At 56.0% G+C, this 26,354-nt stretch overlaps 10 protein-coding genes across 10 annotated transcripts, besides 7 other annotated features; 5 read left to right on the top strand and 5 right to left on the bottom strand.

The window, feature by feature from the left end:
- Window positions 1–104: 104 nt before the first annotated feature.
- EKO05_0003477 (uncharacterized protein) lies at window positions 105–1,034 on the bottom strand (the record flags this gene model as incomplete). Its single annotated transcript, XM_059636171.1, has 2 exons — window positions 105–616; window positions 668–1,034. 2 exons carry the CDS (start codon window positions 1,032–1,034, stop codon window positions 105–107), a joined length of 879 nt encoding a protein of 292 aa, XP_059492154.1.
- Window positions 1,035–1,357: 323 nt separating this feature from the next.
- On the top strand, window positions 1,358–4,285 carry EKO05_0003476 (uncharacterized protein; the record flags this gene model as incomplete). Its single annotated transcript, XM_038938477.1, has 2 exons — window positions 1,358–1,901; window positions 1,959–4,285. The coding sequence occupies 2 exons, from the start codon at window positions 1,358–1,360 to the stop codon at window positions 4,283–4,285; spliced, it is 2,871 nt and encodes a 956-aa protein (XP_038800794.1).
- Window positions 4,286–4,385: 100 nt separating this feature from the next.
- Window positions 4,386–4,407: a tandem repeat.
- A 588-nt stretch (window positions 4,408–4,995) lies between these two features.
- EKO05_0003475 (SCF ubiquitin ligase complex subunit) lies at window positions 4,996–6,849 on the bottom strand (the record flags this gene model as incomplete). The annotated part of the gene is made up of 2 exons (XM_059636170.1): window positions 4,996–5,243; window positions 5,298–6,849. The coding sequence occupies 2 exons, from the start codon at window positions 6,847–6,849 to the stop codon at window positions 4,996–4,998; spliced, it is 1,800 nt and encodes a 599-aa protein (XP_059492153.1).
- Window positions 6,667–6,695: a tandem repeat.
- Window positions 6,850–6,993: 144 nt separating the features above from the next.
- Window positions 6,994–7,043: a tandem repeat.
- Window positions 7,044–7,265: 222 nt separating this feature from the next.
- Window positions 7,266–7,295: a tandem repeat.
- Window positions 7,296–8,649: 1,354 nt separating this feature from the next.
- EKO05_0003474 (Non-specific serine/threonine protein kinase) lies at window positions 8,650–11,896 on the top strand (the record flags this gene model as incomplete). The annotated part of the gene is made up of 3 exons (XM_038938384.1): window positions 8,650–9,556; window positions 9,604–9,701; window positions 9,749–11,896. The coding sequence occupies 3 exons, from the start codon at window positions 8,650–8,652 to the stop codon at window positions 11,894–11,896; spliced, it is 3,153 nt and encodes a 1,050-aa protein (XP_038800796.1).
- Window positions 11,897–12,321: 425 nt separating this feature from the next.
- Window positions 12,322–12,955, top strand: EKO05_0003473 (40S ribosomal protein S12; the record flags this gene model as incomplete). Its single annotated transcript, XM_059636169.1, has 3 exons — window positions 12,322–12,324; window positions 12,443–12,770; window positions 12,831–12,955. 3 exons carry the CDS (start codon window positions 12,322–12,324, stop codon window positions 12,953–12,955), a joined length of 456 nt encoding a protein of 151 aa, XP_059492152.1.
- A 722-nt stretch (window positions 12,956–13,677) lies between these two features.
- Window positions 13,678–13,708: a tandem repeat.
- A 139-nt stretch (window positions 13,709–13,847) lies between these two features.
- On the bottom strand, window positions 13,848–16,727 carry EKO05_0003472 (uncharacterized protein; the record flags this gene model as incomplete). The annotated part of the gene is made up of 2 exons (XM_038938670.1): window positions 13,848–13,879; window positions 13,934–16,727. 2 exons carry the CDS (start codon window positions 16,725–16,727, stop codon window positions 13,848–13,850), a joined length of 2,826 nt encoding a protein of 941 aa, XP_038800798.1.
- Window positions 16,728–17,416: 689 nt separating this feature from the next.
- On the top strand, window positions 17,417–18,686 carry EKO05_0003471 (uncharacterized protein; the record flags this gene model as incomplete). Its single annotated transcript, XM_038938664.1, has 2 exons — window positions 17,417–18,396; window positions 18,455–18,686. 2 exons carry the CDS (start codon window positions 17,417–17,419, stop codon window positions 18,684–18,686), a joined length of 1,212 nt encoding a protein of 403 aa, XP_038800799.1.
- Window positions 18,687–18,943: 257 nt separating this feature from the next.
- Window positions 18,944–20,118, bottom strand: EKO05_0003470 (uncharacterized protein; the record flags this gene model as incomplete). Its single annotated transcript, XM_038938223.1, has 3 exons — window positions 18,944–19,738; window positions 19,791–19,966; window positions 20,016–20,118. 3 exons carry the CDS (start codon window positions 20,116–20,118, stop codon window positions 18,944–18,946), a joined length of 1,074 nt encoding a protein of 357 aa, XP_038800800.1.
- Window positions 20,119–20,574: 456 nt separating this feature from the next.
- EKO05_0003469 (uncharacterized protein) lies at window positions 20,575–21,518 on the bottom strand (the record flags this gene model as incomplete). The annotated part of the gene is made up of 2 exons (XM_038938427.1): window positions 20,575–21,351; window positions 21,411–21,518. 2 exons carry the CDS (start codon window positions 21,516–21,518, stop codon window positions 20,575–20,577), a joined length of 885 nt encoding a protein of 294 aa, XP_038800801.1.
- Window positions 21,519–21,542: 24 nt separating this feature from the next.
- Window positions 21,543–21,574: a tandem repeat.
- Window positions 21,575–22,525: 951 nt separating this feature from the next.
- Window positions 22,526–22,559: a tandem repeat.
- An 85-nt stretch (window positions 22,560–22,644) lies between these two features.
- On the top strand, window positions 22,645–26,072 carry EKO05_0003468 (uncharacterized protein; the record flags this gene model as incomplete). The annotated part of the gene is made up of 2 exons (XM_038938559.2): window positions 22,645–23,340; window positions 23,397–26,072. 2 exons carry the CDS (start codon window positions 22,645–22,647, stop codon window positions 26,070–26,072), a joined length of 3,372 nt encoding a protein of 1,123 aa, XP_038800802.2.
- Window positions 26,073–26,354: the final 282 nt, after the last annotated feature.

The following is a 26,354-nucleotide window of genomic DNA, read 5'->3' as shown; positions in this document are numbered from 1 at the left end:
TGGGAAGAAATGTTTGTTTGCGAGCGACCAGGCCGTGTCGCGGGGTATATAATGCATACGATGTCGCTGCTTTTACTCGAAATGCTCGATGATCCAGATTCTTTCTACTCGAAGAACCCTCCGTCGCTGTCCTCGTCCTCCGCTTCTCTCGCCGCAGCTCTTGCCTCGCGTCGGTTGGCGGGCACAACAAGTGGCGGGTATGTCTTCTTGGGCTGCGCGTCCTTTGTAGCGTTTGCCTTTGCAGGCTTGCCCTTCTTTGGCGGTGCGCCTGGTATGTCTTCTCTGCTCTTGCTGTTGCGCAATGCCTCAAGTGTGCCTTCTTCCATAGCTTGCTCAACCATCTTCCACACCATGATGTCGCCCTTGGGCCCGTCGATCTCTTCAGGCTTGGCCTTGGCTTCGTCGCTGTCGTCAGTCTCGGCGATTTTAGATTTGGCTTTCTTGGCTGTAGGGTAGAGTGACGAGTAGGGCTTCATAAGCGGGTACGAAATGGCGTAGTTAACGTCGACCTCGGCATTGTGTAGCTTCTTCTGCAATGCAATTTTCTCCTCGTCGTCTTTGGCTGCTGCGAGCTCCTTCTTGAGTCGCTTGAGTACGCGGGTAGCCTTTTGTCGGTCTGTGTTGGTTAGCCAGTTGTCCAGATGCACCATCTTCCAAGACGCCTTACCGAAGAACCTGACCTGATGGTACTTCCCAATTATCTTCTTCCTGTATTCGCTCTCTCTCGCTTTCGTCGTCTTCTCCTCCAGCTCATGCTCGCATGCCTCCAGCTCTCTCTCACGCTCTATCCTCGAGCTCGCCGACATCTTGTGCTTGGGAACATTGTCAACGTGGGCGAGTAGGCGCTTCAGATCACGTATCCGATTCTTGAGCGCATTGGCACTGGCACCATAGTCGGAATCTTTGTCTTTGGCGGCATTGGGGCGCTTGTGCCTCGTCTTGCTGGCGTTGGGGAAAGAGCGTGGCTTCTTCGTCGTCGCAGGGTTGGCGGCTTCAATATCGGCAACCTCTTCGTGCTTGCGTTTTTGAGACATATCTGCAGGTTCTGTCATGAGGTTCGTAGCGCTGTAGGAAAAGTTCAGGCTGGTCGCGAGTAGGAAAGTTTTGGCGGGTCTGCACTTACCGTTCTTATCGATAGCGCGAAAGCGACAGGGTTGATGTCACGCGTCGGTCTCATTCACCCTTGACTCTTCTGGGGGTATCCACTCGCTGCCCTGAAGGCACTCGAACCCATGTCAATGCCACTACCCTGTCGCCAGTCCCTCTTTTCTAGTCGTAGATGAGGTTCAATGCGGCCCGCAAGAGCTAGTACTGGGCACTTTCATCACGGTGACATCTGGAGCTGGTGATTGACAAAATGGAAGCCGCCATCAGATGGTCGCCGCACTCCACTCAGCAGCAGCCACGCTTTTTGATCATCGATGTTGCTGGCAACCGGCTTCGCTTGTGCCAGATTGAGGGCTTTACTGGGTCGAAAGTCAACTACCGACAGCTCTTGATTCGCGACAAACTTCCCAACTACACGGCCTTTGACTGGTCGAAGAAAGACCCTGATGTAGTGGCCATTGGTTCAGCATCTGGAGAAGCTCATATCGTGCAGTTGGACCCTAACAAGCCAGAGGGTGACTTCCTCCATGCCTTCCCCATCAGACACCAGAGGAAGTGTAACTCGATTGCCTTCAGTCACAAAAACCTCCTCGCTACTGGCTTGGACAGAGTGAGAAACGATGTTTGTCTCAACATCTACGACATGAACGACGCCAGGTTCACAAGCAAGGACGAGCCATACAAGAGGCTTGCAAGCTCCGAGGCCGTCTCCAGCATCAAGTTCTTTACTGGTCAGCCAGACACGCTTCTTGCAGGCGTTCAAAGGCAGTACGTTCGGATGTACGATCTTCGAGGTAGGTTTGACGAACTTGAGCAAGGTTCATTGGCTGTATAATGCTAATCTTGTTCAGACTCTGGCACACAAGGTATCACCAATATACAGACGAAACAAGTACACAACATCGCCATAGATCCACTAGACGAAAACTACTTTCTTTCGGCAGGGACCACAGGTGACCCTACTGTGACTGTGTGGGATCAGCGAATGGTGAAACAACGCAATGACAACGTCGGTGCAGTGCTCGAGTTCAAGCCTATAGTCGATAACAGCCAGCCGGCGAGCATCTGGAGCCTGAGATATTCAGGCACGAAGAGAGGCACTTTCGGCGTCCTCGCAAACACAGGCGAGTTCAAAATCTTGGAACTCGCCCAGCACTCGCATCGACTGGAGACGCTCAAGTCGTCGACTGACACGTCTATGGCTCGGGCTTGGTCGTCACAACACTATGCGAAGGTCTCGCACTATTTGCGCTACCCTTGGCATAGCAGGGACCACCCGCAGAAACAAAAGGATCGGGTCATGGCTTACGATTTCATGACCGTCGGCAACCCACTGGAAGGGCAGTGTGCGTTGGCATTGCACGCAAACCGGGAGGTGGAAGTGTTGAAGGTGCCACCACCAGCCCCGCGCATCAACGTAAGCGCTCTTGAGGAAATCTACAAGGATCGCACCACGATCGCTAGACCGAGGAAAAGTCATGGCACAGTAGCGGAGGATCTTATGGAAATTCAGAACGAGGCATTGAGCAGGAAGGGTGATCTCGGTCCTGCTGATTTATCTGAAAGCTTGGAAAAACTCAACATCACAAGAACCCGCGAAGACATTTTGAGATTGGCGTATCCTGACGTCAAATTACCTCTTGCCGACTATCTTACGTCCTTATCAACATCCAAGCGACGCTGTCAAGAAGGCTACTCTCTTGGGTGTGCGCAGAACAAGGCCATTGTGACGAATGATCCATGGCTGATGGACATATGGACTTTTGTTGAGCGCATGGATACACACGCCTGGGGCGATGGCATGGTAGGCAATGGTCTCGAGTTGAACTACCTCGGCATCGAGTCCATCTGGGCCAACGATCTGGAGATGTACGACGACCGCCGCATCGACCCTGACGCAAAGAAGAGTCAAGACATGTTCCGAGACGCAGTTAAGGAGATCGTCGAAGCCAAGGAATTTCCACCGTTCGAAGGGATCGAAACTTCTTTGCCCGAAAACAGGCAACTGTGTCTGAGTCTATGTGGGTGGCCACTCGACAAGAAGGGCGTACAGGACAACTGTGAAAACTTGATCCACGAAGGTGAGGTCTTGAAAGCTGTTGTTCTCGCGGTGTTCCAAGGCCACAAGGACATCGCACTGTCCTTACTCCGCGCTGCACTACAGCAAGGGAAACTGCCGCAAGACCACATCGGACTCGCCGCTGTCATTGCCTGCGCCTCTCCTTCTTCAGGAGTCCCTTCTGAACAGCGCGAAGCCTGTGCCTGGATGGCTGATATGACAACTGACCCCTACCTCAAATCGCTTCTGACATACTTCATTACTGCTGACTGGACCGCCGTAGTAGATATGGCATCTCTTAGTCTTCCTGACCGCGTTGCCGTGGCCTTGAAATACCTCCCTGACACAACTCTCTCTCAGTTTCTCTCCACGACGACTACAGACTGCATTCACAGCGGCTCGATCTCCGGGCTCCTACTCACGGGTCTAACAGCTCGTGCCCTCGACCTTCTACAGGTGCACGTTGCCGCACACCCATCTGAGCTGCAGACTGCCGTTCTTCTCCTCTCGCGCGCCTGCCCCCTCTACATCCAAGACCCGCGCTGGTACCTCTGGAAAGACATCTACCTGGAGCAAATGCAAGTCTGGCGCACCTTTTTGCAGCGCACACGCTACACAAAAGAACACAACACTCGCAGCGTAACGCGCGACGGTAGCGCAAGGAACAAACCGACCCAGCCCAGCATCGCAATCCGATGCGCACAATGCCAGCAAAACCTCGCGCTGCGCAAGGAACCGCGCGGCGCACATTCAAGACTCGTCCCCGTCACAGGCGCACCGTACCACGCGCAGCACCCCTCGAACCCCAAATCCGCGCTCCTCCACGCCAAACCCGGAGGCGCAGGCAAACACTCGACCACCTCACCCGCCCTCGCGTGTCCCAACTGCGGCGCACAGATGCCGCGCTGCGGACTCTGCATGATGTGGCTCGGCAGCCCGGATCCCACCAAGCCCGGCGGCGCAGAGACGCTCAAGGGCGAGGATCTCGAGAGCAGACTGATGGTGTTTTGCATGAACTGCACACACGGTTTCCACGGCCATCACGCGCGCGATTGGTTCGCCAGACACGCTATGTGTCCCGTACCAGACTGCAGGTGCATGTGTGGGCTGTTGAAGTGAGGTTGGATATGGTAGGAGTTAGATGCGTACGCGTTTCCAAATCTGTGTGTGAGCTTGTTTGTCGACGAGCGAATGGACTAAGCTCACTTACCTGTCTCGCGAGAGAGAGAGAGAGAGAGAGACGTTGGGAGGCACTCAGGGTTCGAGGCACTCAGTGATCTCAATGTCAAAAAATTCACTGAAGACCACACGATCCCTCCAACCATGCAAGTCTCTTGTAAAACGACCACTACGAGGCCTTTAGACATGATTGCTAGAGTAAGAATGGAGAGAATGCTTTATCCGAACCCTTCCATTTCAAGCAAGGACTAATGCGTTCTGCCCCGTGAAAGAGACTGCCTCTTACTTATCAAGCAAGGCGAGATAGATCGAACCAGGACCTTGTACGGTTGAACCAGCTTGCTGATCAGTATGTGTGTGCGCAAGGGCTGGTGAATGCTGAGGCACTGTGCGCACTGACATGACATGGGATTCTTGCGATAACGCCATTCAGACACATAAAAACTAGCGCTGCGCAACTACCAAAAGACATAAAAAGGGTATCGAATTTGCCCCGTCAAGTAGCCCGTGAACAAATGTACTCCATGCCGCTAAGAGGTGAAGGACGGTAAAGATGATGGAAAAAACGCCGCCATATATGCAAATGAAGAGAGGGCCGAAAGGCCAATTGCGTTGCAACACAACGTCGCCGAAGCACTTGTTCAAGAGTGCTAGTCCTGACCCAGCATCTCACTGTCACCGAGATCCTCATCCTCATCTATCGCCATGCCGTTAGCCTGAGCGGTGACATTGAGGATTACGTCGGGTTCATCGCCATCCTCGTACATGGTCCCCTCGTTGTCGGAGAAGGAAGCCCGGCGGTTTTGGTGGTCGTGGTCGGTGTTGAGGAATTGGCGGAGGCGCTGGACGCCTACGCCGCTAAAGACACAAAAGACATCGCGCTGGTGTTCATTGAACTCTAGAATGATATCAATATCGTGTTCCGTTCTCGAGTGTAATTGATGGTTCTTACCTGGCGGCGCCTCGCGGCAGTAAACAAGAAGATCGTCGCGGAGGAAGGCTTGCACGCCAGTCAGACTCAAATGAGTAAGACGCGGGCAATTGTTCAGCAGTGCATGGATGCCCTGTAGGGTGAGGTTGGTGCAGTAACTCAAGTGGACTCTCTCCAGTACACTAGGCTGTATGGGTCCACTAGAGCCCATCTGCTTTGGCTTCGCCAAGGCCAGTATACTGCGATCGGTAATTGCTGCGCACTTGACCAACCCTATCCGCTTGAGTTTCGGAAGAGAAGCCAGTTGCGTGATGGAGGCATCTGTAAGGTTCGTGCAGCAGGCCAGATCGATATAGCGGATTCGGTTGCATAGCTTGACCAGTTGCGCAACGCCCGTGTCGGTGATTCGCGAGCAGTGGCCCAGATGGATGTAATGCAGATTTTTGCCTAAGCGTGTGATGGCCATCACCGCTCGGTCTGTTATATTGCGGCATTTGGCAAGGACCAGGTTGCGTAATCTTGGGGCAGCACCGACTATCCTCTGGACGCCATGATCCTGCAGCTCGCCGCAGTCTGTCAGATCCAGAATACGCAGACTCTCGTAGGTTGCTTCAGTGGGAAGACGAAGAAATGCCTGGTCGGTGATCTTCCAACAGTGGGCCAGTCGAAGCTCTCGCAGATGGGACCCCTCCGTTATCAGAGTGGTGATTGAGTCGTCTTCGAGGTTTTTGCAGTCATGAAGGTCGATCTCAAGGATATATCGGCAATGTAGAGCAAATGCTATTATGCATTTGTCACTGAGCTGGGAGCACCCGTTGAGCTTGAGTCTCTTGAGGTGCTTGCAGCTCTTCGCTACGGCCTCTAGCGACTGGTCCGTAACCTTTTTACAGTTTGTGATGTTTAGGCCCTGCAGCCGTATTGCATTCTTGGCCAAAGCGTACATGGTCTGATCGCTGATAGAATCTACGCCCGTAACGTCCAGGGCCAAGAGACTGCGGTTGTCCTCCAGCATGGCGACAAGGCTCAGATCGGTGAGCTTGGTACAGTTGGTAAGTGTCAATCGCTCTATACGCTTGCAGTTGTGCAGTGGCCCGAGTGTGCCATCGCTGACCTCGCTCCCTAGTGCAGACAAGTTGAGACGCTTGATGAGACTGCTGTAATCGAAGAAGCTGTCTGCGGTCCTGATTGTGCGGATCACGCTCTTGACGCTGGACCACTTGTTAGTCGACGGCCTGTGCCACAGCAGTCCAACCGCGTTTCTCGACCAGTCCTTCGAGACCAGCATGCAATTCTTGAGGTCGGCAGGGGAGGCGAGCTTCGCGAACACGGCGATCATGAGCTCGGCGGGTAGTCGTGAAACAGGGGAGATGCGGTTCTGCTCCTCGATGGCGCGCCGGCGGGCGTCGTCGTCGGAGTCGGGGGATACAGAGGGCGCCAGTGAGGACAGTGAGTCGTTTGACTGCAGCATGATCGAGTCTTTGTCATCGTCGAAGCCGCGCTCGGGCGAGGTGGATGCGGAGGTGTCGGAACGGGAAGCGCTCTCGTCTCGGTTCTGTCTGCGGGAGCGCGCCATCGTGAGGGCTTCCAGGGTGTGTCGTGGCTGAGGTGGAAGGCGCGCCGTGTACAGGGTCTCGTCCGGCGTGGAGTGGGGGCGTGGGTGGAAGCGCGGGGTGCACAGGGTAGAGGTTGGTTCCCAGCTGGTGTTGGCTTGGGCAGACGATGCGGCGATGCGGCGATGCGGCGATGCGGCGACGCGGCAGTGCGGCGGTCCCAGGGTTCACTAGGCAAGCGGCCCGGCCTAGCTCTAGCTGTAAACAACGGTGCGGCTGCCTGTGACGCCAAACACAAGCCGTCGAGCAGAGAGTGAAAGGAGGGGCGTCGATCCAGGGACGCGCTCTTGCACGGGCGATGAGGGGACGGTAGGGCTGAAGGGACGCTCGCTAGTGTTATGACGCGGGACGGCGCTTCATGCGGCAGCACGACACTCAGACGCAGACGCAAACGCAAACGCAAACGCAACGGTGGAGATGAGGAGATGGGGAGGCGTAGGGATGACAGGCGCGCTTTCCTAGGAGATAGGAGGGGGTAGCAGGGGGGGAAAGAGGATTGATATAACAAGAAGCGTGCGGTAAGCAGCGCTCTGTTGTCTGTCGTGGCCGCGACCGCCGTGCAGGCAACCCTGTTCGCATTAACCGCTTGGAGCCTGCTGTTTGGGATCCAACACCAACCAACACCGCGAGCTCCTAGCCCTCGCCACGAACTACCATGGTCGCGTATCATCCTGCTTTATGGAGGCCTTTCTGTGCCTAGCATCGGTACCATGGCCTCTTCACCACCGACTCGAAGCGTCATGTACGGCAGAGGCCGCGCATCACCGTGCCCCGTGATGCTCGCATTGGCCAAGCTCCATGGCTGTAGTGTTGCTGTGGTTGCCCAAGCTGTCGCCTCACTGCGGGGTCACAGGCCTATATGGTGCCCAAGGGCTTCTTGAGAACAGCGCTGCAAGAAGCCGTAGCTTTGAGATGGAGGGCAGAAGGCCTTCTGGTGCTTGCCCATCAAAACCATGGTTGTTTGCCCAGAGCACGTTGTTCGCAACCACACTGTCAACCAACGCTAGCAAGCAAGGTCCAGACACAAACCCGCCGTTGGCTCTAGAGGGTAGATCTGAATCTGAGGGCTACACTGAAAGTCTCTCTCGGGTATCTGCACCTGTCCAAGGCCGCTCGAGGGCCACCGCACCAGACCGCTATTTCAAGAGTGCTACACACACGAGAGCCTGACTGGGTAAGCGAGTTCCACGGCAACTCGAGACGGTGGGATGTTGATCTCAGACACCTTGAGACGATAGAGCAATACCAAAGCACAGAAAGACCCGCATTGCTGGACAGTCTCGGCCTCGACTCTGCTGCGAACGTGTTGTCTCAAGCGTGCCATGGGAAGGAGCCAATCGGAGGAGCCAATGCAGACGCTCGAGGTGTGGCGCGAACCGCACCAGCCACAAACTGATGAAAGGGTAGCTCCCTGAGCAACGCTCAGGCCGTAGTGCGTCAGCTCCCGGCATGCGAATACCATAGGTGATCATCTCAGGCGCTCCCACGCACTACCCAAGTGCAGCCAATGCCCTCTCCTGAGATCCATGTTGTGACGTTGTAAGCTGGCTTTGCTTGTGACCACCGAGGGCACCGTGTGAACATGGACCCTGGCCATCATCACCTCGACCTGGGTCCTGAACACTGAACACGACACAACCCGCATGCTCATTGTACCTGAGGCCTGACCATCGCATTCTCCACTCCTCTTCCATGCACCGCCTATAGAACGCCTGCTGTTCCTGCACCGCACTGCACCGCAGCAGGCTCCCACACCGCCCAGCATGTCCTCCGCTCGCCATGCCCCCTCCACCGCCCATTCCATGCCCCAGCAGGCCGCATACCGCGCCCCAGCCCCTGTTGCCGTGTCCAATGCTCCGCCGGGTACCTTTGCGCCGGGCACCAAAGTCCAAGTCGGCGGCCACCGCGTTACCATTGAGAGGTATCTCTCCGAGGGTGGCTTCGCACACGTCTACCTGGTCCGCGTACCCAAGGCCGATGAGCGCACCCCAGAGATTGCCGTCCTGAAGCGCGTGGCCTGCGCAGACAAGGAGGCGCTGGCCAACATGCGGACAGAAGTAGAGACGATGAAGAAGCTAAAGGGGCACCACAAGATTGTCACCTACTTCGACTCGCATGCCTCCCAACTGAAGGGTGAGGGCTACGAAGTCTTCCTCCTCATGGAGTTTTGTTCGGGCGGAGGCCTGATCGACTTTATGAACACCCGGCTGCAACACCGACTCACCGAACCCGAGATTCTGCACATCTTCTCTGATGTTGCCGAGGGTGTTGCGACGATGCACTACCTCAAGCCGCCGCTGCTGCACCGAGATCTCAAGGTGGAGAACGTCCTGATCACAAGCGTCGGAGCCAACAAGATATACAAGCTGTGTGACTTTGGATCCACTGCACCGCCAAGGCCTGCTGCCACCACAGCCGCCGAGGGACGGCTGATCGAGGACGACGTACAACGGCACACCACCCTGCAATACCGAAGCCCCGAGATGATCGACGTCTATCGAAAACAGCCAATAGACGAGAAGAGTGATATTTGGGCATTGGGTGTGCTGCTGTACAAGCTCTGTTATTACACGACACCCTTCGAGGAGGTGGGGCAGATGGCTATCTTGAATGCGAGCTTCAAATATCCGCACTACCCCCACTTCTCGGACAGGATAAAGAAGCTGATAGGTAAGAGCTCGCCATCACAGCATTCGACACAAGCTGACTGCAAGCAGGCTGGATGTTGCGAGAAAGCCCACAGCAACGGCCCAACATCTACCAGGTAGTCGCTGAGACGTGTGCTATGCGGAACAGAGCGTGTCCGATCAAAGACGTATGTAGAAGATTCCCGTCCTCAAGACAGGCACTGACCTCTCGAAGATATACTCTGAACGTACACAGTCTGAGGCGCGACGAAATCAACAGCTACCACCAACAGAACCTCAAGTATCCTCCCCACCGCCAGTGATAGGCATCCAGAAAGTTGCACCTATGCAAAAAGTACAACACATCCCGGACATTACACCAATGAGGAGAGGTAGGCCTACTGCACCGGCCCAGCAACCACCGGCAGCAAAGCCGAGCCCATCTCCGATGCGAGGCACAGCTTCAGACCCATTTGCCGCTCTGGACAGCCAAGATGTCCAGGTTCGACGTGCGGCTGCAGACGAACTCGCCTCGCGTTTTCCTTCTCTGGACGAATTTTCACTGCTCCATGACCGCGGTCAGAAATTCGAGTTTGGTCAATCTCCAACGTCTAGTGCACCACTGAACAAGCGTGTCACCGACGCCCTCGCTGACGATGCTTTTGCTCTTCCCCCTGCCTCCAAGACGGACTCAGCACCCGGAACCAAACCGTCATCCAAGGCACCGTCAACAACTGTCTCGAGAACTGCTTCCGTCAAGAAGACAAAGCCTTACGAGGCAAGCGATAGTCCTCGCACATCCAACTCGGCGATTCAACAGCCGGTGCCGAAACATAGTAATATGGTTTCCACTGGTGTGCAGACATCCCCTGCACCATCTCCTGGACCACCCGCACAAGCATACCCGGTCGTCAATAAGCGACCGATATGGAAAGTCCCACTTTCCGGTCATCATAACCGAACACAAAGTCAGCCACGAACTTTTGAGAAGTCACAAGGCAGTCCTTCGTTGAAGCCATCCGAGTTTGTATTGCCTGCAAGGCCGTCCTTGGATTCGAGATCGAGGTCTCACATGTCGACTATGAGCATTCCCAAGTCACCTGCATCGTCTAGGCCGTCCCTCGAAAGCCAACGCCCTTCTCAACTAGACATTGGACACACCATCGATCGTTCTAGATCCGCAAATTCCAACGCTCGGCCAGCTAGCATGCATGTCGAGTCGAACCTGGACTTCCTTAGGGAGCGAGAGTCGGCACCTGGTCGAAATTTCGATGCGCCCTCGCTGATACGACGCACCACATCTAACGCAATTGACGACTCTGACGCGGAACCAGATGCTAGGAATGTTAGGTCCAGTGTAGACTTCCTTCGTCGAATCGAAGGGGACCCCAACCAGAAGCACAAACACCGCCGCAGCAGTTCCCAGTCCAAACATGCCCGACTCAGTAGCCTGTCATCGATAACAAGCAACACAAAGAACATTGTCAAAGGAAGATTTGGAGACGCATTCCGCCGCTTCGAGACGAACAACAAGACGCCTGAGCACGAGCGTCCAGAGCCGGTCATGTCGCCAGTCGAACAACGTCAAGACTTCCCTTCGAGCCATCGTGACCTCACCCCGATTGCAGGCTCAGTCGCTTCACTGGCTCCTACCGATGACGACCGTGGCCCGATCGATGAGACACAAGACTTGCCGCCCGAGGTTCGCAGAGAGCTGGAGAGGCGCAGGCTAAGCGAGGAAGAGCGACGAGTTGAGGCTGCTGCAGCCGAGTACAAGCAACGAGTCGCTTCGCAGGCACAAGGCAAGCCAAGGGCTCCCTCGAAGGCATCGACCATACAAAATCGCGTCAAGAACCTCCTCGATGAAAGTAGCAAGCCAGCCCCAGTTAATCGCAGCGCGGCGGGATACGGCAAGTACACAGACACTGGAAAGCCACTACCTGTCAGGCCTGAGGACCAGAGCGGCATGCGCCCACCTCCTGTCGCGCGCAAACCCATTACTGTTGGTGGACCACAGCAATCTCAGGATCTTGCATACCCTAAGCCTTCCGGCCGATCCAACCTGCCACCTCCTGCACCGTCCTCTTCCGCACCACCGACGATCAGCCTGCGCGCCCCCTCCGGCCCACCACCACGTGCACCCAAGCCTAGAGCCCTGCAGACAGGCGGATCAGCCAACCCACCGTCTGCCCAAGGCTCGCCCACCAAACCTGCTTCACTGCGGGGTGTAAATATCAGAGACAAGCCACTCCCAGCCATTGCAGGCGATGCAGCAGGGGGAGATGAGTGGGACGTGGACGCGTTTAGTAAGCGGTACCCGAGCCTAAGCGGGTTGGAAATGGTGGAGACGGAGATTCCGGTCAGGAATGTTAGGGATGTCTGATTTCGACTTGAGTCTCTGGCACTCACAGTTGTCACTTGCCGATTGTCTTGCAGTTGTTCATTAGCGATCTATTGCATCTCATCGTGTTGGATATAAAGGGTAGTATGTGTGTACGGACATTGTCCACCCCCAATAGATACATCTAGATCCAAGCCACCGTATGCCGCCTACTATGCGGCACCTGTAGACAAGGATTCCGAGTTTTCTCCAAGCTCATACACAGTCTTGTGTGAGGGAGCAGCAAGGACGTGCCATGTGTGATGACGTGCCAAGATTCCCTAGCGCACCGACCATTCGCTTCGGGGCTAGCCGCTCCCACGACGCTGGCAAGCCGCGCAATATTGATTCGAACTTTCAAGCGAATCTTCCTTCTCCTCTATCTACACCAAACACTCTTCGAGGAACCCCGATAGATCAAAGCAATCATGGTACGACTCACCGCGCCGATGCATCGCCACATGCAATCGCGACACGTTGCAGCCTGCAACGCGCGATCATGCCCCGCCATGCATCTCAGAACGGACGTAACGGCTAACACACCAGCAGTCGGACGGAGAAGACGATACCAAGTCCCAGGTTTCCGCGGCCGCCGAGGTCGAAGTCAGCGCCGATGCCTCGACCGGCTCGGGCCAGATGTCCGTCCTTGAGGCTCTCAAGGGCGTGCTGAAGCTCTCGCTCATCCACGACGGTCTTGCCCGCGGTCTGCGCGAGGCCTCCAAGGCCCTCGACCGCCGCCAGGCTCACATGTGCGTCCTCAACGAGGCTTGCGAGGAGGAGGCCTACAAGAAGCTCGTTGTCGCGCTCTGCTCTGAGCACAAGATCCCTCTCATCAAGGTCCCCGATGGCAAGCAGCTCGGCGAGTGGGCTGGTCTCTGTACGTTGCACCATCCCTGAGACGGCGGAACAAAGGACAAGGACTAACAAACTCCAACAGGCCAGATCGACCGTGAGGGTAACCCCCGCAAGGTCGTCAACTGCTCTTGCGTTGTCGTCAAGGACTGGGGTGAGGAGTCGCAGGAGCGCTCCATCCTCCTCAACTACTTCCAGACCGAGCAATAAGCGTGTCGCCAGACGCCTTACAACACCCCGCTGTATCGACGACCCGCTTCTCGACGACTATTTGTGCACATCTTGACTGATGAGGAACGAATGTGGAGGGATCTGGACAACTGTGTGACGGGTTGCAAAGGAAGATAGACAGCATCGATTGCCACGGCATCGATGCAAGGAATGGACTGATGAAACCATCCACCTGACTCTCACTGCTTATTCTGTGATGTCTCGAAACCCGCTTCCTCGCCGCCAACCTGACGAGCTTAACCTTTCCAATCCTTTTACCTCGTCAGCAACTCCGTCCTCACAACCACGCGTATACACCTTAACCACCACGCACGCCTCAATCCACACCACCACACACATAGCCAACAACTCAACCATTCACACGCCAGAGCCCATCAACCCCCACATAACCCTCCATCCCTCTCCATGCACTCCCTCACATCCTTCGCGCCACCAACAAAAAAGTTGCATAGCATGCCCGAATCCCAATCCAGGCTTCTCCAGCGAAGCCCGAGGTGGTTAGCAAATCTCCGTAAATGGGTTTCTGCAAAGCGTAGTCGTGGTTTCTTACTCTGTCTACTCGGTAGCGATGATGTGGTGGTGTTAGCTTGACGTTGAATTGCGAGATTGGCAGTCCTTTGTTTCGCTTGCGACATGTGAGCGTAGGGAGGGGGTGTTGCGCGGTAGCGAAGGATGGATGGGTTTAAAGCGGCTGAGAAGAGGGTGGTGGTGGTGGTGGTGGTAATGGTGGTGAGCAATGTGACGTTGATAGGTGTGGTGTAGTGTAGGTAGATGAGTCTAATCAAGTGTATGAACAGGGACCGAGTGTACAGCAATGGTTCAGCGGTCGATTCATGCCAAAGGGTATATTGCGTATATCACGGGTGGGAGCCTATCTATTCTGGTCGTTCGTTGATTTGGCACCTGCACAATATTAGCAAACATTCAACGAGTATCACGCAAGTGCTCGAAACGTACCCAATACCCAGCCGAGACCCGACTGCAGCGCGCCGGAAGCCGTGTTGGCGAGCAGATCCCTTGTCCTGACGCGCTCTTCGTGCCCATGCATGCTATCTGAGTCGCTCAGGTCCATGCTGACACGGGCGGCATTTCGCGATTCGGGCCTCGATGAAGCCTGCGTGTTACTACGTAGCGGGAACGCGCTCTTGGAGAAAGCAGCGGCTGCGCCTCGGGCCACATCGAACAAACCCATAGGAGACTCCTCAACGGCCCCTCGTCCGACTTCGCGACGCGGCTGTACTGTAGGAATTGCTCCCATGTCGAAAGCGCCAGGTAGCTTTCGGTCGGCGGCGTCGTTAAAGCGCTCTTCGGCCTCGCCCTCTTGCGCGAGAAACTCGGTCATCTCGGTTTCGCATTGCTGCCATACGTTGAGCACTTCTTCGAGATGATTCGGTGGGGCTAGAAGAAGAGCCTGTGACAGCAGCTCCATTCGTTGCTCAAGTCGGCGTATATCGGGTCGTGCAGCCGTTGCATGGGACCAGGTTGTAGACGAAGATAGTGGAGGGCTGTAGCGGCCGGCACGAAGGGCTGCACGCCAGGCGACATCTTCTGCATCAACGAATTGCTTTGCGGAGGCATTGGAATCGAATGAGAAGCGCTGTGACGATGTCGAAGCGGCTGGTGACTGTGTCGCAGATGGAGTCAGGCGGTTCACAACGTAAGAATATGCTGTCTCGAAGTCGCCTTCCTCTAAGGAAGCATCAATAGCCATGCCAATCACCCGACGTTCAGCAGCCGCTTTCTTGTTTTCGACTGTTATCGCATCGAGCGGGCCGGCGTCTTTGGTATCGTCCATGATGGTCGATGGCATCGACACAACCAGGTTCTGACCTATCGAGATTAAATCATCCAGTTTGGTGTAACTGCCGAAGTTCTGCGAAAGTAGTTTTTGTATGAGCGATAGAGGATCAGAGCTGACCCTGATGCTGACGGGCTGAAAAGGTACGCCGTGCTGAAGCATCAACGAGTAAAAGGACATTGCATGCGTCGCTGAGAGCAATGCATGTATTCGTTGAAAGCGTGAAGATTCAGGGAAGTGAGGAGCAAATGCAGCAACGATCTCCGTGCAGCGTTTCATGCCACCTCTGTTGCGGTTGCCGTTGCTAGCATTGTCGTAGTGATGCAAAGCGGCCGAAAGTACAACCTTCTCTACTTCAGAAAGCAGAAGAGGGGTTTCACTGAACGCTGGCTTGATGTAAATTTGCACTGCAAGTGGGAAGTGGTTGCCCTCGATGAGTGATTTCAGGATATCCGTTTCGATCGTCGTTTTCTCAAGCATGCCGAAGATGCCTTGACCGTGACGATCGTTGTCGTGAGCATCCGTTCCCCAGTTCCACAACCAGAGTAGTTTAGATCTGATGGTCCGCCATTGATCGCTGTCCTTCTTTGGGCCGCTCGTCAGGGTGTGCAGCACTTTCTGGAGCAGCAAAGATTGCCCGGAATAGTCATCCTGTAAAGACATCTTGGCGACTGCCCGAGGAGAAGCGGGGTGCTGTAAGCTCGATAAGACACATGCTGAGAAGAGGATAAGCTCGATTATCCGGAAGGTTCCTTGCTCCGGTTTCGTGATGTCGTTGTCAGATTCGAGGAGGCGATCCTCTTGGATCAGGGAGGACGTGGCGTCTTGCAGGATCGGAATTCTGAGATCGTATGCTGGCAGCGACTCCACACCGATGTTGAGGTCTGGTGGTGGATCGTAATGCAGAAGGTCGCATACCCGCGTGAGCAGGGTATGAGCTGTTTGCAGTGATCCAACATCGCTCGCATCGACCATGTATAGGCACGAGAGCGCTGTCTGCGCGTACTTGATCTCCAAGCGACGTTGTGTTTCCTCATCCACGTAATCACGGCCTTCTTCAAAGCCACCTAGATCCATGTCCTCGGGCCCGTCCCACTCAGTAATAGCTGCAGTGACCAGAGGCAGGTCGTCCTTTGAAGTGCGCAAGAGCCACTGGAACAAGCAGTCCCAGTCGTCTGACTCTTTTGTGGACTCTCCTGCTGTTGATGCCCTGCGGTTGCCGCTCGAGATCTTTCGTCTCTTTCGGTCGTTGGCTCCGCATATCCATGGCGAGACGATGCCTCTGAGGTCTCGTGCCGCATTTTGTGTGTCTGCTCCTGTCTTCCTTGAGGCGCGAAGGTTCGAGAAATGAAAGTCTATCGCGCGCTTTCCCCTCAATGCAGCGAACTCGTCCAAGGATAATTTACCACTCTGTGGGTAGTATTCGTAGCTGACGCGCAGCAACGGCAGAACGGTCGATATGAACCACGTACGGAGGTACTCGGAGTGGCCGAGGAATGACACGATGAGCTGAGGCACGAGATCGAGCAGGCCAGTTTGGGCGTCGATGCGATGCGCGCGGTGAATCAGGAAGTGGGTGACGGAGTCGAGCTCGAGCTCTGCATCGTACTGGGGGTGCACAAGCGGCAAGAGATCTATTTCTTTTCTTCGCTTCTTGGCCTGTGGTTTGGACAGTGCCTCGACCGCAGCAATGTCCAAATGGGCCGCGGGGTCGTCGCCAGGATGCCGCGCGTTGGTCACAAGCTCGTTCAGGTACTCAACGTATGTCTTCGGCTCGGCTCCTTCTGGCAGGTATGTGAGGAGAATGTTCAGCATCAGGCCTAGTGACAGGTCGGGTTCGCGCAGCGCTGTCAATGCTCGTAGAGCGTCGATGTTCGATTCGGTAGCATATTGGACGGCGAGGAGCATGCAATGCAACTCTGACAGCTTCTGCAACCTCTGAAGGACCGACATGTTCCTGAGACGTCAGGTTGGAGCGACTGTCAGCTGTCTGTGTGGCTACACATAGCCGTGGATGATTGTTTGGGTTCAACAGAGGCCACGCCCACATTCACGCGATTCGCTACGTCAGCCTTGGCGATCTCGGAGGTCTTCAGTCAACTCCGCCAACCTCGACTCCTACTTCGAGCTCCCACTATCCCACAATACCGATATCTCGAGGATTGCTGACTGTGCGTCTTAGATGAAGCATGTTACAGCTCGAACACCAATCGTGGAGTTCTCTTTGTCTCCATCAAAGATGATGGTGTTGGTGGCTCTGCCCGCGACTGCTTCCACCAATTGAGGTAGGCCTTGGAGTATCGAAAACGTAGTCTCGATCCTCAGCCTCGTCCTTCTGCTATCTTCAGCCTTGTGCTGTCATGCCCAACAATGCGAGATGGTGTTTTTAGGATGGTGGCGTTCGCTTTCCCCAGCAAGCTGGCTGCGCAATCCTTGTACAATTGACCTCATTTCTCACCTCGCGATGCAGAGTTGTAGGCTGGGTGTCAGCTCAGGTGGGGTTGTGTGGCCATCGCGAGTTATAATGCCTGGTGTTATCTTCTGGTCGGTTCCAGTGCCTATCTCAAGAACCTCTCCTCTCCATTTCACACCGCAGGTCACTGTTCTTACGATTGGCTAACACCGCTCCTTTGACGACCAACATGCTCCGCCATCTCTTGCTTCTCGGAACTGCACTGGGCGGGGCGTATGCGCAGACACTTCTCGAGGCTCTATCAAAGGTCCCGGAGTTGTCGAACTTCACCACTTTCTACCGGAACAACGAAGCATTCGCAGCTTTGTATTTCGGCAATACCTCGAACTATCCTGTCACGTTTCTTGCCCCAAGTAATAATGCCTTTACAGCATACTACAATCAGCATCAGGTCTCCTTGTTCGATGTTAGCCCAACGGATCTCTTACAAATTGTGCAATACCACACACTTGTGTCCGACTTGAGTAGAGACAACTTCACCAGCAGTGGAGGCAAAGGTATCACAGCTCCGACCATGCTTCGGGACTCGCTAAACAACAACCGAAGCACTGGTGTGAGCTTGGCAGCCAAATATGGTGGGCTTGAGAGAGCAAGGGGGCAGGTTGTATTCATCCAAAGTGCCGGCCAAGCATCATCTCCCAACCGCTTCAAACTCATGAGTCGGCAATCCTCACAGCCCGAGAATGCAGGCGTACGCTCAGGTCTGGCATCGATCGTCAGTCTCGAGACACTAGACGCGGACCAGGGTACCTGGGATGGAGGTCGCTTCCACATTGTCGACGGCCTGTTGACACTGCCTACGACGTGCGAAAAGACCATTCGCAGCGCCGGCCTCGCCAGTCTCGATAGCGCCGTGAACCGGACATCGCTCTGGGCGTCCGTCGATAGCACAAAGAACATCACCTGTCTGTGTCCTAGCAACGCAGCTTTCCAAGCCGCAGGAAATCCGGACATCACCCTGAACATCTCAGCCCTTCAGGACGTACTGCTGTATCACGCCTTGTCGGAAACCGCATACAGCGACTTCCTGACCGACGGGCAAGAAATCAAGACGCTACAAAACCTCACTGTTCGCGTGCGTGTCGAGGAGCGCGACGGCAACCGAACCATCTGGTTCAACAACGCCAGAGTCATCGATGCAAATGTCTTGTAAATCCCCCCCATCTCAACCTCACTCCACTTACCCTTGCTGATAAGAGTGGATTAGGACTCACAACGGCCTTGCGCACGTCCTCGACGCTGTCATGGTGCCGCTGGAACAGATGAACACGACGAACACAACGGCGTCTGGAACACCCTCTGCGACGCCTTCATCGACTGCGACGAACACAGCAAGTTCTACAGCAGCAACCTCGAGCGCCGCTGCTCTGTTGGCGGGGATGGTCAGGGTTGATTGGGTGCTCTGGACTTTCGGTGCGTCTCTGCTGGCTCTGATATAGACCCGGCACATGCATGCTCAACGCTCTCTCGGCTTTGGGAGACAGGAATATTTCTCCTTCTGCGGCTGTGCTCTGCTAGTCACAGCGAGTCCAGAAAGGAGTGTGTATTGCAGAGGAATTAGTTGTTGATGATGTCCCGATTTTGTCAAACTACAGTGCACGTTTGAAAATCGAATCACGTCTGAACAGGACGATTTACCACGTCAAATGTCCACGATACGCTTTCCTGCTACACCCCCCCCAATTCCCTCTCGATCTCAACCCCCAAACCTCTGAGTAACCTCTGCAGGTTTATTCCCAAAGATGGCCTCGATCCTCTCCAGCACCTCGGGCGTCAGCTGCCTGTACACATGGACGGCCCTGACCGTCTGGTAGATCTGCTCGGGCCTACTAGCGCCCGTGATGGCGCTCGAGACATTTTTGTTGCTGAGCACCCACGCCATAGACAGGGTAGCGACATCGGTGCCCAAGCGCTCGGCGACCTCGACCAGCGCGCGGATCTGCTCCTGCTGCTCCTTCCACGCGGGGGTGTCGACGGTCTTGATGACCGACTGGATGTACGGGTCCTCGGAGGTTTTGAGACGGCTGTCGGCGGGGATGCCGTCCATGTACTTGCCCGTCAGCAGACCACCGGCGAGCGGAGAGAAGACGGTGAGGCCGAGACCTCTGCGGGCGAAGAGGTTTGCGTTTTTGAACTCGTCGTCGACTTTGCCGCGTCGGAGGAGGCTGTAGCCTGGCTGCTCGACAATGGGGCCGATGAGGTGGAGTTTGTCGGCCACGGCCCAGGCTTCTTCGATTTCGCTGGGCAGCCACTCGCTGGTGCCCCAGTACAGCGCTTTGCCGGTGTTGATGAGGAAGTTGAATGCGCGGACGGTTTCCTCGATGGGCGTCTGCCGGTCAGGACGGTGCGCGTAGATGATGTCTACATAGGAGAGCTGCAGGCGGGCGAGAGCGGCTTCCGTGCCTTCGATGAGGTGTTTGCGGCTGAGGCCGAGGTTGTTGATCTTGTTGCGGGGGGAAGGGAGCGTGGAGTTGTGCGTGCCCCAGTAGATCTGATAGGCCATCGGTATTCATGTCACCTGGAGTACGAACACACAGACACACCTTTGTGGAAACAACTATGTCGTTCCTGTTCCAGCCAAAGTGCTTGATTGCTCGACCCATTACACGCTCAGACTCGCCGCCAGCATAGCCTTCGGCAGCGTCGAAGAAGTTGATGCCGGCGTCGAAGGCGGCCTTGAGGCAAGCAAAGGTATTTTCATCACCAACATGCCCTCCGTCTTGGACAAGATTAGCCTCGTGAATGGGTGGGAGCGAAGAGCAACAAACAGGTGAGCCAGCCTCCGAGAGATATGGCAGAGATCTGGAGACCGCTCTTGCCAACAAAGCGGTACTCCATTTCGGGGAGATCTTTTGGAGCTTCGGCAGACATGTTGCGATGGAATTGCGTTTTGTGCAGTAGAGAATCGGATATCGAGAGCTTCTGGAGTATGGCAAGACGGGGAGTTTGATTGTTAACAGCTCCTCAAAGCATTTACTGATGACGCGAGAGTGGATGGAGCACACGCATTTAAAGGTCCCGCTCTCCAGCCCTTCGCTGTAAGATGCCCCGCTAGCTGCCCCACTATCCATGGGAGACTGGCAATTGGCCGGTTCGGGTATGGGATCCTGGTGATGAGGGAAGAATGGCTTGCATGTCGAGTTGGAGCTATTGCAGTTGCAGCAGCAGCAGCACTTGGACGGAGGACAGTAGCCGCTTCATCTGGGTTATTAGTAGATAGGCAGCAGTCGAGCTGGACGAAATAGGAAGGAATCTAAGCGATGGATCGAATTGCGTTGGATATGCTAAATTTGCATCGAAATACCACGTTTCCCGTGTTGCATCATCCTACCAGATGCCGGGCACCATCCTCTTCCTCGGACCTACCTTGTCTCTGCCGAACTTCTCGATATACCACTCCTTGGTGCCTATCGCTGTGACGCCCAGATTGACAGCTACGAATATGGTGGCGCAGAACAGCGTCCAGTTGATCACCCTGCCCTCAGGAGCCGCTAGAAAAGAGAGCAGAAGGTAGATGGCCGTCTCGCACGAGTAGTGGGGGCACAGCAAGTTGGAGAAGAGCGGGTGCAGTGGGAGTTGGTAGCCCTTGTTCTCGGCGCGCAAACGATACAGGTAGGCGTGGTACGAGTGCTGGAGCACATGCGCCGTGATGATGGCAGGGAGCAGCGCAGTGGAAGCCCAATGGGTGAGACTGCCAGCAGGATGCTCTATCCAGACGGCGACATTGATGGTTAGGTAGAAGACGAGACCGAGCAGCCAGTGGGCGAAGGACATGGTGCTCCTGCTCGTTGATGTGTAGGCGTTGGACTCAAGCATACGGCGGACACCTTGCAGAAGCATGAGCGCCCAGACGATCTGCAGCTGGGGGTTGGCAGACCACAGCTGCAGGCGCCATGCCCAGAAGAGGGAGCATGCCACTGAGAGGAGGTAGAAATGGGTGAAGTAGTTGTGCGGGACCTGAATGGCTGCAGCGCAGTCGAGGAGCTGGCTGAGGAGGGGGGCCTGGGTCGGTGCTGCTGATGGCTGACCGGACGGTGACGTCGCACGGGAGCCATAGGCCAGGAAGCGGCTGCGCAGGGCAGGAACGGCCTGTATGACAGCAATCTAATAAGCAGAGCAGGTCAGTGTAGTGCAGGTGATCAAGCTGGCTGGTGTCGCAGTACAAGGAGAGAAGCAGCGAGGTAGAAGGCGCGCAGGAGGCATGGTGGGGTGGGCAGAGGGTCGCGCAGGTCGAACAGGTCGAGCAGCGTCTTCACCGCCGACGAGGCCATGGTGACAAAGTTTGGACGCAGCGAGGAGCGTGCGGGGAGGGGAGGGGAGGGGAGGGTTTGTGATGAAAGAATGATGGGCTGGCTGGCTGGGCTGCTTGATTCCTGATTCGGTGGCCGAGTTTCAGGCGGGTGGGCTCATTAGCGGAACCCCATCCACTGTGCGCGGCGAGCAGCCTCATGCCTCATGCAGCCAGCCCTCAGCGGCGTCTGTGATGATGGCCAGGCGACTGCGTACGGCACTGGCAGAGCTGGGATTCGCGGACACGGAGCGCAGGTGCACCGCCGTGTAGCAGCGAGGGCAGAGCAGAGGCGTGGCGGAGGGCGGAGGACGAGGGAGCCCAGGCTGCAGGCGACACCGATGCGGTTAATTGGCGCGCAGATCCCCGCCTAGCGCCCCGTGTAGCTGCGTCGCCCATGGGATGCTGTTCTGCGGTGCTGTGAGGCGAGGCCTGGTCGAGGGTCGAGGTGCGCTCGTGTGTGTGTATATATGCGCCAAGCAAGCCCACGAGCGGCCCTGCCATGGACGCACACCGCGCAGAGCTGGCAGGCAATGGGCAGGCAATGGGCAGGCAATGGGCAGGCAATGGGCAGGCAATGGGCAGGCAATGGGCAGGCAATGGGCAGGCAATGGGCAGGCAATGGGCAGGCAATGGGCAGGCAATGGGCAGGCAAAGGACAGGCAATGGGCAGGCAAAGGACAGGCAAAGGACAGGCAAAGGACAGGCAATAATGGGCGCGCGCACGACGCTTTCATGGTGCAGGGTTGCGCTGGGCCCGCGCTCAAGCCAGCCGTGGTGCAGGGCGCTGAGTGGCCCTCCGCCTGCTATCGTCCAGCGGTCCAGCGTCCGTCCTCCTGCTCGCTCCCCAGCACCTCCACACACGTCCTCTCCATCACAACAACACGCCGCACCACCACCCTGCCGCCGCCCCCTTTGGTGTCGCTGAGGGCACGCAACCCCCATCACGCGACGGCCCCTCCGTCCCAGGACGTTAAGCGCCGCCTTGTTGCCGCCCGTCGCCCGCCGCCCGCCGCCCGCCGCCTGTGCCTGCCGCCCACGCCTGTCGTCCCTTGCTCTGCAAGCCGTCATGAGGCAGGAACTCCCGTGTCCTGTCCCCTATATGCGTGATGACCAGTAATGGTGACCTGAACGCATCTCTCGACACCCCTCGAAGCCCGCGCAACCACGCCGGCGGCCCTGTCCAGCCTGCTCCCACGCCACCCTCGCCTGCGCCCAAAGAGAACCTGCCCGCCGCCCAAGAGAACCTGCCCGCCGCCCAAGAGAACCTGCCCGCCACCAAAGAGAACCTGCCCGCCGCCAAAGAGAACCTGCCCGCCGCCCACAATGGCGACCACGACGATAACGAGTCCGAGGCCGAGACCGTCGTCCTTTCTCGACACGACGATTCGGGCGAGGCAAAGGTGATCAAGACGGAGCGCGACGACGACGACGAGCCCGCACCCCTTGACTTTATCAAAGAAATCACGCACTCGCTCTCCCCGCAGAACGGCCGCAGACGTTCTAGCCATGTCAAACACGCCAAACCAAATGGACATGCCAAGGATACTTCTGACGATGGCAAGAGCCCGGTGCCCACCTCTCCAAGCACGGCTTCGCGGCAGACCAAGGACACTAGCCCAGCTGCATCGCCCGCCAACCCAACCTTGTCCCCTACGCAAGCCCTGACGAGAGGCCGCAGCGCTTCCACGGTCGAGAACCGAAAGCGCAAGCTGCGTGACGAGTTCAAGAACCTGGAGCCTCCACGCCAAAAAGCAAAGACGGAAGGGCTGAAGGATCGCACACAGCCCAACTCGCCTGCCACGGTAAGCCCCACCCATGATTCTTGACTTTGCCCTTCCTTTCCTAACTTTCCTTCCAGGGAGCTTTTGGCCGTCCACACAAGCGCTCGCAATCGACACAATCCATGGTTTCTGGCGCCGCAGGACGCAAGCGCAAGGACGCGCCAGGTCTTGCTGTGTCAATCGAACGCTACTCCGACTCTAGCTCCGAGCGTTCCTCTTCACCTCGAGCTACAGATGCAAACCCACACACCCGTGTCAAGCGCGCCACACACCGAGCATTGACCTCTCCTGCACGGACAATGCCTCATGGCCGGAAGACCGATCGATTTGGTGCGACGCGTCTGGCCAGAGAAAGCGAAAAGGGTGACTTGGACGCTGTCAAAGCAGCCTACGACGAAGCCGAAGGTGAGCTGGACCAAGCCGACTTTGCAGGCATTACGCCCTTGCAAAAGGCTGCGTTGAATGGATGGGCCGAAGTCGTCGAGTTTCTCATCGACAGGGGTTGTCGAACAGATTGCGAATCAGGGGACCGCGACACGCCTCTCATCGATGCTGTGGAGAATGGGCACCTGGAGGTGGTCAGGCTCTTGCTCAGCAAAGGACACGTAAATCCACATCATCAGAACAAAAAGGGCCAGCGTGCGATCGATGTCCTTGACCGCGAAGACGAAGACTGTGAGGAGATTGAAAAGGAGCTCAAGGACGCCATGAGACGCCAAACCGACACCTCGGTGACGGAGCCGCGAGAGAAACCTGGACAGAAGCAAGCGAAGAGTGCTTCACGACTTCTCTACAACGAATACAACGTCGAAACATTGATCGAGAAGGCTGGAGATGGCGACATCCTTGCTGTTGGAGAGCTTATCAATAGTAACATCAAGCCGAACATTACTTGTGGCGTTGCCGCAGCAAGAGGCGGGCACTACGACATCCTCAGCATCTTGCTTGCCAGTGGCCTCAAAGCGGATCCAGATCCTTCCAAGCACCCGGAGACGCCGATGACTGTCGCTATTGGACGGGGTCATATCAAGATTGTGTCTCTCTTGCTAGAACAGGACAACTTCAACCCGACCAGGCGGAACAAAGAGGGCAAGGCCTACTGGGAGATTGCCGAGGAACGAAGGGGCCCAAAGTGGGAGCAGGAGAGGGACATGCTAAAACAAGCGAGCGACGAACATAGCACGACCCACCGAAGTCCAAGGAGGGCAAAGAAAGAGCCGCCAAATCCGTCAGCAGCACGGTTCAAACGCAAATCCTCTCCTCGCCGAGAGCGCTCACATTCACCTCGGCCGGATGCGAAGCGTGCTCATCTGAAAAAGTCAGAGTCCAGCTCGGCGCCTCAGAAAGCCAGGCGCCTGAAGTCTGGCACAGAAGTAAAGAGGCGAAAGCGGGTTGTGGACGAGGAATCTTCTGACGATGAAAGCGAGGATGAGGTACGAGCGCCTACACGAAAAGCTAAGCAACGGTCATTCAGTGAAGGCGAAGAGGGCAAGCCTATCAAAAGGCCGCTCAAGGCACGTTCGGACGACAACGAATCAACAACACGCACAGCACGCGCAGGGTCGAATGAGAGCGATGAAGAAAATGACGCCAAATCATCGCCGCCTAAAGTGCACAAGAAGATCGAGAAGATTGCCAGCGCCAGGCCCACGCCCGAGGTTGAATCTACAGACGAACGCAAGCAAATCAAGAACAAGATCAAGTATCGGCCGGTCGATGACAAAATCAAGAAGCGACGGTTGTCAGATGCATCGATAGATTGCCATGTTGCCAAAAGAACACCCACTGCGTCCGCCAAATCGACCCCTGCGCCTCCAGAAAGGATTGCGACTCCAGAAGCACTGCGCGAGCGCCGCGCAGAAGAACAACGCTTGGAGGCAGAAGCTAAACGCAAAGCCCTGGAGGTCGAGGCACGCAAAGCAGAAGAAGAGGAGGCTGCTCGCAAGGCCGCGGAAGAGGAAGAAGCTCGGAAGAAGGCCGAAGCCGAAGCAGCGGTCAAGCGTGAGGCTGAAGAGGCCGAGGCTGCCCGTAAGCAAGAGGAGGAACGCGCTCGCAAGCAAGCCGAAGAGGAAGCTAAACGGCAAGAAGAACTTGCTGCACGACAAGCGCGCATTGCAAGGCTTCCGCGAGCACTACGACGTGCCTGCGAGCTGGGAACTGATCGACCCCTTCATTTCTCTGGCGAGGAACTGGGAGTGTCACCAATATTCCTTCCCCTACTGTACGCCACGGCCAAGGACCTTCACGATTCGAGTGCCGCTTTTGACAAGACCTACATCTGCTCATTCCAGGTTGTGGGAATCCTTGGTCTACCCGAACTCGATCTCGCTCATCTGTCCGTTCCCTACTCCGACTGGAACCGCATCCCTGTAACGCGCAAGCAGCGAGATGCTATCTTGCGGCAGTATGATGTTGCTCTACTCGCCCAAGACTTCCGTTTCCCAATGGAAGGATCACCAGACTTTGACTACCTCAAGATTCAGGAAAGTATCAGGGAGGCTAAGAACCAATTTCTTGCTATGGATGGGCTGTATTGGGTGGAAGAGTCGCTCTTGATCTCGGAGGTTGAAAAGATCGAATCTCTGCAGCCTTTGCTCGGAGACATCAAGTCCGAGTGCAAGAGGCGGCGCATACATGTTGTCGACCCGGACGAACACAAAGTGGAGAAGAAGCACAAGCCACGTAAGAGCTTCATGGATATGGTCCTGGCGCAGAACAAGACAAATGGCGTCGCCGTCAACAGCAAGGGGTGAATGGCCATGCGCGTAATTTGGCAATCACATACGACGCTACACGCTCCGGCACACCGTCCAGCCAGCTTCGAAGCAAAGCCGTGCCCGATCCCTCCCACGATGGCGCGGTGGAGAGCTCTAGGTCGAAGTCACGAAGACAGGAAACGATTGGAACGGATTGGAGGAAGAGGTGCCCTGTATCGGTCTTCTGAGTTGTTGTACCTACCAGAGTGGAAGGGCATAGGCAAACAAGGTCAACAACAGTTGTACATATTACCAAATGCCATGTTGATGACACACCCA

This window comes from Ascochyta rabiei, chromosome 5 (genome assembly GCF_004011695.2).
Source record: "Ascochyta rabiei chromosome 5, complete sequence".
NCBI lineage: Eukaryota > Fungi > Ascomycota > Dothideomycetes > Pleosporales > Didymellaceae > Ascochyta > Ascochyta rabiei.
The sequence above is the reverse complement of the archived record's forward strand: the minus strand, read 5'-3'. Positions and strand labels throughout refer to the sequence as shown.